The sequence below is a fragment of the Kryptolebias marmoratus genome, linkage group LG2 (genome assembly GCF_001649575.2).
Source record: "Kryptolebias marmoratus isolate JLee-2015 linkage group LG2, ASM164957v2, whole genome shotgun sequence".
In the NCBI taxonomy this organism is placed as follows: Eukaryota; Metazoa; Chordata; class Actinopteri; order Cyprinodontiformes; family Rivulidae; genus Kryptolebias; species Kryptolebias marmoratus.
The window spans coordinates 1,310,263-1,318,962 of record NC_051431.1 but is presented as its reverse complement, the minus strand read 5'-3'; the positions used below and the strand labels follow the sequence as shown (position 1 = coordinate 1,318,962).

At 44.7% G+C, this 8,700-nt stretch overlaps 1 protein-coding gene across 3 annotated transcripts in view; it reads right to left on the bottom strand.

The window, feature by feature from the left end:
* ryr1b (ryanodine receptor 1b (skeletal)) overlaps window positions 1-8,700 on the bottom strand; it is a 76,574-nt gene that overhangs the window by 3,392 nt on the left and 64,482 nt on the right. For all 3 annotated transcript variants that reach the window (XM_017431059.3, XM_017431060.3, XM_017431061.3), the window contains 15 exons: window positions 8,064-8,192; window positions 7,839-7,943; window positions 6,222-6,303; window positions 4,837-6,143; window positions 3,940-4,022; window positions 3,597-3,771; window positions 3,415-3,501; window positions 2,801-3,055; window positions 2,599-2,729; window positions 2,149-2,191; window positions 1,936-2,069; window positions 1,797-1,857; window positions 1,575-1,721; window positions 1,164-1,298; window positions 927-1,083 (listed from right to left, as the gene is read on the bottom strand). In XM_017431059.3, coding sequence (XP_017286548.1) covers window positions 927-1,083; window positions 1,164-1,298; window positions 1,575-1,721; window positions 1,797-1,857; window positions 1,936-2,069; window positions 2,149-2,191; window positions 2,599-2,729; window positions 2,801-3,055; window positions 3,415-3,501; window positions 3,597-3,771; window positions 3,940-4,022; window positions 4,837-6,143; window positions 6,222-6,303; window positions 7,839-7,943; window positions 8,064-8,192 — 3,031 coding nt within the window. The remainder of the gene's footprint in view (window positions 1-926; window positions 1,084-1,163; window positions 1,299-1,574; window positions 1,722-1,796; window positions 1,858-1,935; window positions 2,070-2,148; window positions 2,192-2,598; window positions 2,730-2,800; window positions 3,056-3,414; window positions 3,502-3,596; window positions 3,772-3,939; window positions 4,023-4,836; window positions 6,144-6,221; window positions 6,304-7,838; window positions 7,944-8,063; window positions 8,193-8,700) is intronic.

Here is an 8,700-nt window from a genome sequence, read left to right as displayed (position 1 = left end):
CTGTCTTAATGTGGCTCTGAAGGTTCAGGTCAGAGTCCATCACTACTCCCAGGTTTCGGGCCTGATCACTGGTTTTTAGTTGTAATAACTGGAGCTGCGCATTGATTGTAGTTCGCTCCTCTTTAGGTCCAAAGATAATAACTTCAGTTTTGTTTCTGTTCAGCTGGAGAAAGTTTTGGCACATCCACACATTTATCTGTACAAAGATCTCCTGTTAGATGACCTGTTAGTGTTCAAACTGTGTTTTGAGGATGACTCTCAAACCTCATCAGGTTTTAGCTCATTATCTGTGATATCTGTACACTGATCAGAAACTAACAGTCGTACAGAATCATTGAAGGTGGATATTGGAGCAAAGGTTCGAAGCTTTAGACGTTTCTGCTTCTCAGAAACGACCAAAGGAGGTGCAGGCTCGAATACGATGAAGGTGATGAAGTTACTGGAATGTAAACTGCTGTTAAAGTTAGAAATGTTAAGAAGAGAACTAAGATTTCAGGGAGTTTTACCGATGAAGGTTTTGTAAATAAAACGGTACGAGTGCAACAACCTGTGGGAACGGAGCTCAGAGGTGAGCAGCTGAGACAAAACAGTTTACTGAGAGTTTATTTTGAAGGAGACCTATAAATGATGTCACCATCATCCAAGATGGAGAGGACGCTTTGCACAAAACGGTGAAATGAACTGCTGCGGTCCTTGGTTTGACTTTAGTTGTACCGATATGAACGTCAGAGGAGAGTGAACAGTCAAATACTTCTAAGAGCCAACAAATAAAACGCTGTTCCGTCTATAAAGATAAAAATAAAACGCTCCCACGTCCTGAATGAGCTGAAGGTTTTGATAAAAGGCTAAATCTGTGTGAAAGTCTAAAATAAAACCATGTAAACAGCAGCTTAACGCTGACTCAGCAGTCAGAGCAGTCGGCTCACCCTGGATGATGGCCAGCAGGATGACGATGACGAAGAAGAAGAAGGTGATGTCAAAAACAACCCGGTAGAGCTCGTACTCGTCCCCGGCCGGGTCCTCGATCTCGTCTCCGATGCCGCCGCCGGCCCGCACGCCAACGTACATGTGGAACAGGTAACACTGTGAGGGGAGGACAAAAGTCAGCTGGGAAACATTCGGCTTCACATGGAACTGCTGCGTCCGAGCGGCGCCGCCCTCACAGTCATCATGTCGTCGCACTTCATGTCCGGCTCGTCCTCGTCCTCGCTCTTGTTGTAGAACTTCCTGAAGAAGTTGAAGGCCACCACCGTGTAGAGGTACACCACCACGGCCAGCAGACCCACCGTCATCACCAGCTGCACACAACAGGTCAGCAGAGGTCAGAGGTCACCACCAGAATCGCCCCGAGGCGACTTTCAGCTGGCTTCAGTGATTAGAGCTGCAGCCTCCACCACCTGTGGAGTTTACATGTTCACCCCATGTTTGTGTGGGGGTTTTCCTTCCACAGTCCCACCATCAACTTTACACTAAATAAATTAATCATTAATCCCCCCCCCCCCATGGCTCGGGGGCTGCGTTCGGTGATCACCAGTGCCGGTTTTTCATGTGAAATCCTGGCGAGGCGTCATCACCTGTTTGCCGTTGTGGGTAACGGAGGACAGAATGGTGCGCAGCGTCTTGACGCCCATGGCGATGTCCAGAAGATGGCAGGCAAAGAAGAAGTTGTTGTAGTGTCCAAGCAGAGACATCAGCATGTACCACACCAGGTACAGGAAGGTCTGAAAGATCAACGAGAGGCGTGAGAAACACCAACCATGAACCGAACGCTGCTCATAACGGCCTCTTTAACTCACGTTGTCGGTGAAGACGACACCAAACTTCCAGATCTGGTATTTGACGTCGATGGATGTTATCCTGCAGAGAAGAGAAAACATTCATGTCGCAGCGTTTCTTCCTGTAACTGCTCTGATTGCACAACGAGCAGAAATATACCAGCTGAACATCGAGGTGTCCGGTTCGGGCTTCTTCTCGTGCGTCATGGCGCTCACGTCTAAAGACGCCAAGTCCATCCCGAGCAGCTCGGCGATTCTCTCTCTGCCGTAGATGTCACCGTATTTATCCAGAACCTGGAGGTGGAACACAGACGTTAGGACGGACGACTTAATTTAAAACACAGAAATATGCCTCAGACGTTCAAAAACTCACCTTTCTTTTCACAAACTTGTCCCAGTAATTGTTGGGGAAGGTCCTACATTAAAAAAAGAAAACAACCTGTGAAGAACTTCAGGTCTGAAAGCAAATTATAAAAACTTAAAACCAAACTAGAGAAATATTTTCTGCAAAACATTCAGTTTGGACGCTGAGACCTGAAGGACTGAAATTTCCTGAAGAAGCTGAAACAGAGAAGTTAAAGCTAAAAGTAACTAAAGTAGCAAAAGGTTAGCTAAAAGCTACCTTGAAACCAGAAGTATTAAAAGGCTTGTTAAAAGTAGCAAAAAGGCTAACTAAAAAGCTAAAGGTAAATTAAGAAGACCAAAATGGAGCCCGTAGCTGAAGCAGATTTCAAAGACGACAATGTTTCTGAAGGAGCTGAAGCGATCTCCATGCGTTTCCATGACGACAACATTTGGTTTCATCAGCCGCGGAGTTTCTTACGGCGTGTTGAGCACCAGCCTGTCCCACTGGCCCTTGATGTCGTCGTCCTCAGGCTGCTCCGTGACGTAGAGACCATCGAACTCCAGCTTTCTGGCCAACTCCTTCTCTCTTTTGAAGATGACCAGAGGAACCTGAAGGAGGTGCAGGAGACGTGAAATCTACGAGCAAAGACCAGAACCGAGCCGCTTGGGTTCTGACGCACCTTCAGGCAGTTGTAGCCGATGATGCAGAGGAAGGAGATGACGGTGTGGACGATACCCAGGAAAGCCATGGCCGGCTCCATGTAGCCCGTACTCTCTTCCAAGAAGTAGTACAGCGGACCCTCCTCATCTTCATCTTCACCACCTTCCTCCAGCCCGGACCCGTCCTCCTCAGCACCAGAACCTTCGAACAGGCCAGAGCCCTCGAACAGACCGGATCCCTCAAACTCCTCCTCACCTGGCGGGGTTTCAGACACCTGCAGAGGTTCGACATGAAGTTTAGGTCAGGGGTTCCCAAAGCTGGGGTCAGGACCCCAATGTAGGTCATGAAACACCAAGCGGGGGTCCCCAGATAATCTTCAGACACTAACTTAGATTAAAGAATGATTATTTTTGGCATATTTTCCAAACACAAGTAATGGAATAATAAAAATGATACGATGGATGTTGAGACTGTTTAAGTTGTCATTATGCCCAAGTTTATTTGGGTTTTTACCAGTTTTTGTGTTAAAACCAGCAACAGATGGGGTCAAAAGCCTTTGTCACACTAATTGTGTGTTAGAAAGTTGGGGAACAGATCCTCTAGGCATAAAAACTGAGGTATAAATTCACAAACCTTGTAGAAGAGCAGGATGAAATTAAGAGCGAAGGCAATGAACAGAGCCAAGAACCGGAGGTTGTAGAAGTTACGAGAGAGGTAGTTCTGTGAGGAAAGCAGCAAATATCATCTGAGCATCAAAGGAACGTGTTTCTGCTCCACTCCGGGATCAAATGTCTGATTCTAAATATTCTGCTCACCATGAATTTAATCCTCTGAATTTCCAGCTCGTTCCACAGCTCAAAGCCCTCCTCGGAGGGCTTCTTGTCCTTCTTCGTCTTTGTCTTCACGGGTTTCTCCTCCTCTTCCTCGGGCTCTTCCTCCTTCACCTCAGGTTCAGGCTCAGCTTTCTCTGCTTTCTCTCCATTCTCGGTACTGAAAAGCGTTTTATTCGAGTTAAAAAAAGCACTTTCATCAGATTGAGGTGCTGTTTTAGCTAATAAAGCCAACAAATGGTTTTATCAATTTAAATTCAGCTTTAAATACATCGAAACAGTTAACATCTGTCATTCTGTGCTCTGGTGCTCATTTATAACAACTTACTCTGCCTTTTCAGTCTCCTGAGGAGCTTCCTCAACTTTGGGTTCGACTTTCTCCTCCTCCCCTTGACCGACTGCTGCTGCCAGCTGTTTAATGACAGTTTGGAGGTAAATAAATAATGTGCACATGAGTTTAGATCAGTAGTTTTCTTTTGTTTTTGACAGGAACAAAACACAGAAATAAAATCCTTACAGTAATTCAGGTACAGAACGATAGAGGAGAAAGTTATTATTAAACCAGACATCGTATAAGAGAAAAACTCACACAGTTCGTAAAATAAACACATATTTTTAAAACAAGTTCATAGGAAGAAGGAAAGACATCAACAGGACATTAATAGAATTTGATTTGCAGTTATAAGTGATGGTAAAGTCAGTTTATGATCAGTGTAGCGGTCGGACCTCCTGCTGAACTAACGTGACTTCAAGCATCAGACGTATTCTTGGAAATATTCTCTTTTTGTATTTTGTTTTTCAGCTGAAACCTTTAATGAACTGTTTTTCAAACATCCTCTCAATTTAAATGTCTGTTGGGTCAGGACTTTATGAATCAAACTGGATTACAGAGCATCGTAAGGGTGAGTTTCTCTTTGGTTCTGATTGATTTTGGACCCACTGTGGTCACGGTCAGCTGCGTCAGTCACAGGACAACAGTCTGAGCAGCGTTTTGTTGCATTAAACTCGGAGCTGATGCTACGTTCACAAACAACAGCTAACAGTTTCTGTGCTCGTGACCTCTGAATGTGAATATGGCTGACAATGCTGGAATAACACTAGATGATAATGAAGCGGTCCTGATTTTCAAACTGCTTGTTTTGAGCTCTCAGCAGTTTTAAAACATTGTTTCTGATATCAGATTAAGTTGATCAGAAATAAATGACTGGATGATTGGATTGCTCACCAGTTTCCTCGTCAGCAGAGGCGTTCCTTCTGGAGTCGGAGGCTCTTCTGGTGTCGTGTCTCCAAAGTCTCCAAGACCCCCAGCTGTGCTGAAACCAGGCAGGTGTCCACCTTCCCCTTCTTCTCCATCCTCTTCCTCTTCTCCCTCTCCAACCGTGTCCAACAGGTCCGTCCCTCTGTCTGTTTCCTGGACTTCTCGAGCGCCTGGTTCAGGTGGCAGATCTTCGTGGACTTCATCTTGCGTTGGATCGGGCATGCTGGCTAAAATCTCTGTGACGGTCATCTTCTTGGCCCCCTCCACCAGGCCTCCACCGAACAGCGCCTTCCAGATGAGCGTGAAGAAGCCCTTACAGATGTTGTAGACGAACATGAGGATCCCCATCAGGACAGTGTAGACGAATGTCACCAGGCCGATCACCATCTCCTTCACCGTCATTTTTCGCAGTTTGCGGTACTGGCGCCGCAGGTTACGGAAGGTGAACATGCTGAAGAAATTCATCACGCTCTTCAGGAACTCTGCAAAGGCGGAGGTGGACTCCGGAACTTCTCCTTCTCCGTTTCCTTCCTCGCCTTCTCCAGCTTCTCCTTCGTCTCCCCCGCCCTCTTCCTCCTCCTCCTCATCTTCTTCTTCCCCGTCTCCCTCGGGCTCAGAGATGGAGGCGGCAATGTTCATCTCAAAGATGGTGTCCTCGCAGAAGTTCACGAACATCTCCATCTTCTCGCTCTCGCCGCCCTCGTTGACCACGTCGAAGATGAACTGCCGTTTGGACTCTCGGACCTGCGGCATCTCCCACTGGTTCCGATTGGCTTCGCTGATTTCAAAGTAAATGCGCTCGATCTTCCGGCTGGCTCCCATGATCTCGATGCGCCCGAGGAAAGGCCGGAAATAGTTGAGCACGCTCTCGGCCTGCTCCAGGAAGTTCTGAAGCCGGGTATCGTGGGGGACGTGCTCGGACAGGTTCGTGAGCAGAACCGCGATGTTGAAACCGATGTCCTTGGCCGGCTCCTGGAAACGATCTGCGAATTCCTCGAAGTTGATCATTTCGTTTTCGTCCGCCTCGGAGCAGGAGAGGAGAAACTGGATCTCTGAAGGGGAGTACTGCTTCTGGCTGTCCATGGCTTTAGAGAAGTCCTTCTTTGAGATGAGTCCGCGCGGATCCGTCACGTAGTCCCTGAAGGCGTCAGACGCCACGATGTCTTTCAGCTTGAGGAACATGTCGAAGAACTTGAGGATCATCTCCACGTTGCTCGAGGACTCCACCAACATGTCAACCATCTGCCTGGCGATGGTGCCATTGACGACGTTGCCTGAAAGCAGAACCGGAGACGAGGTTCTTCACAGTTCTTCACAGAAACGAGAGGACATCAGCAGCAGAGAGAGCTCACCTTCAAGGAGGGACAGAAGCATCACCACCATGTCCTTCTGCAGGTCCAACAGTTCCTTCAACAGGCCAATCTGACTGGAGTCCTACAAAAGAGACAAACAGGATGTGCTTCATTCCTTATTTTACAAACTGACTCTTTAAAAAGAACAGTTTCATTTTATAACCCCAACATTTGGTCAAATGTAGATAAAAACTGAATTCGATGATCTGCAAATCTCATAAACCCAGATTTTATTCACAATGACAATTTAAACATTTAATATGTTGAAACCATACTTATTTACTATGTTTAGTTATAAATAAAGGTGGGTTTATGAGATTAACTGATTATTTAGTTTTGTTTTTATTTACATTTTTACTTTTTTTGAGATGTAAGCAAAAAGACGCTACCTCTGAGGGCGTTCTACTCCAAAAGTGATCCTGGGTTTGCATTTAGACATAAAGAGGATTCATTTTTAATATAACAAAAACTTATTTTTACGTGATGGGAGGAGAGAAAGAGCATAAATGCAATAAAAACTGTGGTCTTTCAGACAACACTGCTCCTAAAAACGCTGCAGGATGGAAGAATCAGACAGATTTCTCAGACGTTGAGCTGATTGTTTTATGTAAAAAGAAGCTTTTTGTTCAGAATAAACCAGAAACCAGAATCAACAGCCAGAGAAATCACAGTCACAGGTTGAAAATGAAGAGCAGCGAAGCACTTCGTGGAGTCTTTGTGAACGTGTAAAAACTGAAAACAGGAACTGTGAGCAAAGAAAAGGCAGATGAAGAGATGAAGATGGCAGATCTGTGAAAAGCTTCTCCTCGAAGCATGAAGTGACCAGAAACAAAACGATGTCGGCAGGAAAAACTGAGTCTTACGCCGTCTCTTTGTCCCGGATCAGGGTGCATCTTGGAGGATTTCACATAAAAATAAAAACATGGTTTGTCAACATTTTCACCTTAATTTATTCGTTTCTAAACTTTAAAGTCTACAACGTATGAAAGGCAACACTGTCTATATTTCATCACCAGATTCTAAATCATTGAAGGGAAGTGGATTTATTTTATTAAAAAAGAATACCAGGTCTTTTGGGTGATAATTAAAATGAGCTTCTTCTAACCATGCATTATTTATAACTGTATATTGCTTAATTTATATAAAACCTATCTAGGATCATCAGTAAAGAATAAAAGGAATTGTACCTAATTGGACAAATAACTACATCAAAATGTCAGTGTTAGTGTTACGTTAGGATTTTTTAACTCAACCCAGCAACATGAGAAACAAACATTTTAGTATTTAATTTTTAGATGGTGTTTAATGTCATCACAATGTTTCTGAAACAGTCAAATTAATCTGTAAAGAGTCAGAAAGAATGTGATAAAAGAAATGGTCTAGGGGAATAAATGTGAATAAAAATACAGATCATGAAACGAAGTGATCCTTAAATAAAATTATGAGACAAAAGCACACTTTAACCTGCAACAGGTCAAAGTTCATGAGTTCAAAGTGGGCAAATAAATCAAAGTAAACTCCACAGAAACTAAATATTCTGAATTCTCTTCAGATTGTTTTTTATAAAAGGCATATTTATTGTAAGTAAATAAAAGATTGTGTTGGGATCTTTCTCACCTGAGCAAGTTTCATCATCATGTGAGCAAAAACGTGAAGGAAACCAACAACAGCGTCCCACAACCTGCTGTGGGCCAGAGACTGCTGGTTGCCCGTGCATGGACCCTGAAACAAACACAAACGTTTGACCCTCCAGTTAACCTGCGACTGTCTGCAGGGTCAGAGGTCAGAGGTCAGAAACTGAACCATGCAGAGCTCCTGCAGCTCCGGGAGCCTCGTACCTACCTGGATGTACTCAGTCAAGCTGTTGAAGACTTGCTTGGCTACCGTCATCGCTTTGGAGAAATTCCTCTTTCCGGGTTCGTCGATGATGTCTTTCCCTGAGTAGTACCAGTAAAAGTCACTGATGGACTCCTGCGTGAGGACAGGACGAAGAGGAGACGGTAATTACACAGTTTATTTAGAGCTCTGAACCCATCCAAGTAAGATACGGCTGTTAGCATACGGGTAAAAACATAATTTATACAAACAGCATTTATATCAGTTCAAACTAGGTGGGATTTACTTTGTAAGGTGAACAACAAACCTAATTCCTTTATTTATGCTTCACACTGAAAGCATTTGGGTTTGAATACAAGGCTCTGTTCTCACTGCAGGTCTTAGGGTTCAGTTCCAGGTTTTTTTTGTCATTTTTCACATTATAGTTTAAATGCTTTGTAAGGTCTATTCGGGGGTTCTGGAGAGGAGGGTCCGTCGGATTGTCGAACCTCGGATTCAGGAAGAGCAGTGTGGTTTTCGTCCTGGCCGTGGAACACTGGACCAGCTCTATACTCTTAGCAGGGTCATTGAGGGTGCATGGGAGTTCGCCCAACCAGTCTACATGTGTTTTGTGGACTTGGAGAAGGCGTTCGACCGTGTCCCT